General features: G+C 49.5%; 1 protein-coding gene across 1 annotated transcript in view; it reads right to left on the bottom strand.

Annotated features, from left to right (window-relative positions):
* Positions 1-447: 447 nt before the first annotated feature.
* P2RX1 (purinergic receptor P2X, ligand-gated ion channel, 1) overlaps positions 448-1,538 on the bottom strand; it is a 10,886-nt gene continuing 9,795 nt past the window's right edge. The window contains exons 11-12 of the mRNA XM_009876947.1: positions 1,032-1,124; positions 448-492 (exon numbers count right to left, since the gene is read on the bottom strand). Of these exons, the coding sequence (XP_009875249.1) occupies positions 448-492; positions 1,032-1,124 (138 nt within the window). The remainder of the gene's footprint in view (positions 493-1,031; positions 1,125-1,538) is intronic.

The following is a 1,538-nucleotide window of genomic DNA, read 5'->3' as shown; positions in this document are numbered from 1 at the left end:
CCTGCCCTGGCTGCAGGTCACCACGTTCCCAGGAGCTGGTGTTGGACGCTGCTCCTGCTGGCCTTGGGGCTGGCACAGGCTGGCACAGGGGCAGGACGACCATGTTTGAGGAGAGGAGGAGGAAGAGGGTGCAGGTTTGTCTGTCAGTGTGGATTCTGCCAAGAGAGAGAGTTGCACAGTGATTTCTGGTGTCTTGCCCTTTACTGCCCCTCTTCAAGCAACGGTGCCATCGAAGACGTGATGTCAATCCTGCACCCAGTGCTGCCCCGTGCACTTGCCTGCCCCAGGAAATGCTGACCCCAGGTTAGACATTACAGCCCACAGCTCAGATGAACTCTATGCCCTCTCTGGAGACCCTGCTGCCTTCCTGGGGATCTTGAGATAGCCCCGAGACCTGTAGTCCTCATGCCTGTGTGCTGACAGGGCTGGGGAAACACCACTCACCTCTCACTGCGTGTTGTCCATCTCTTTTTCCTTCTTCTGTGACTTCGACTGGGGGTTAAACAAGAGAAAACAATGACCCTTTTATAGATCTGCCCCTTTCTAATGCCAGGGAAATATCTAGCTGAACAGCAACTTCTAACCGACAGTTTATAGGCATATTTTCAGAAGAATTTGAGGGGAGTTGGTTTTGCGTCCTGTGAAATGCCACGAAAACATCCCACTGTCATGGAGGCATTCTCAGAAAGCAGAAAAGGGGACATTTCCCTGTTTGCTAAAGCACTGGTCCACCCCTGCTTTCTCTAAAAGCAAGGCAAGTTTTACCAGGCATTGGAATATCTAGGGACAAGGGGAGGGAGTAAAGCTATTTGCAGTGAGTCACACAGAAGATTTCTGTAATTTTGGAGAGGAGATTGATGAATTCCAGTCTCTGACAGTCCCAAGGACTCGGGATTCTCAGTAGCTCAGAAAGGCATCTGGTTCCTCCTCTGTATAAATGTTGTTTGTGTTACAGCATTGTTATTCCTGCACACATCCACACCCACACACCCTCAAGAGCCTTCGCAGTGGAGGAACTCATTGTTACTTACGGGCTCCTGTTCGGCATATTTGAATTTCTTCTGCTTGTAATAATCCCGTCCTTGGAGAAAATGCAGCAGGAGCAGGTCGCAGAGGACAGAGGCCTTAAATCAAAGCGTAGTTAGGGTTGGGGCTGCCCTCCCAGCTCACTTGTGCCAGCTTGTACTTCCAGCTTGTTCCAGTTTGCCCCACAAATCAGGGTCACTTCTGCTTCAACACATGACGTGGCAACAGCTAAAGAGTGTTCAGACCCCGAATGCCCATTTAGGACAGAAGTGAAGTGTGCTGGGTTCAATACTGGGCAATTTAAGTGAACAAAAATTAAGTTTTTTCCACTTTAAGCGTACGCAGAACGCAACACCCTTGAGAACATGCCAAAGTCTTTACTAAGCATAACCAAACAGGATGCTCGTTTTCTGTCATGCGTAAAATACCGCCCATCACCTCCAAAATCCCCCTCAAACCAGCTCTTACTTCAAACTGTCAGGATACCAAGACATGTCCCTGCCACAAAAGCG

Source organism: Apaloderma vittatum, unplaced genomic scaffold (genome assembly GCF_000703405.1).
Source record: "Apaloderma vittatum isolate BGI_N311 unplaced genomic scaffold, ASM70340v1 scaffold29109, whole genome shotgun sequence".
NCBI classification, from domain to species: Eukaryota; Metazoa; Chordata; class Aves; order Trogoniformes; family Trogonidae; genus Apaloderma; species Apaloderma vittatum.
Note: the sequence above shows the minus strand (reverse complement) of the source record. Positions and strands in the feature narration are given on the sequence as shown.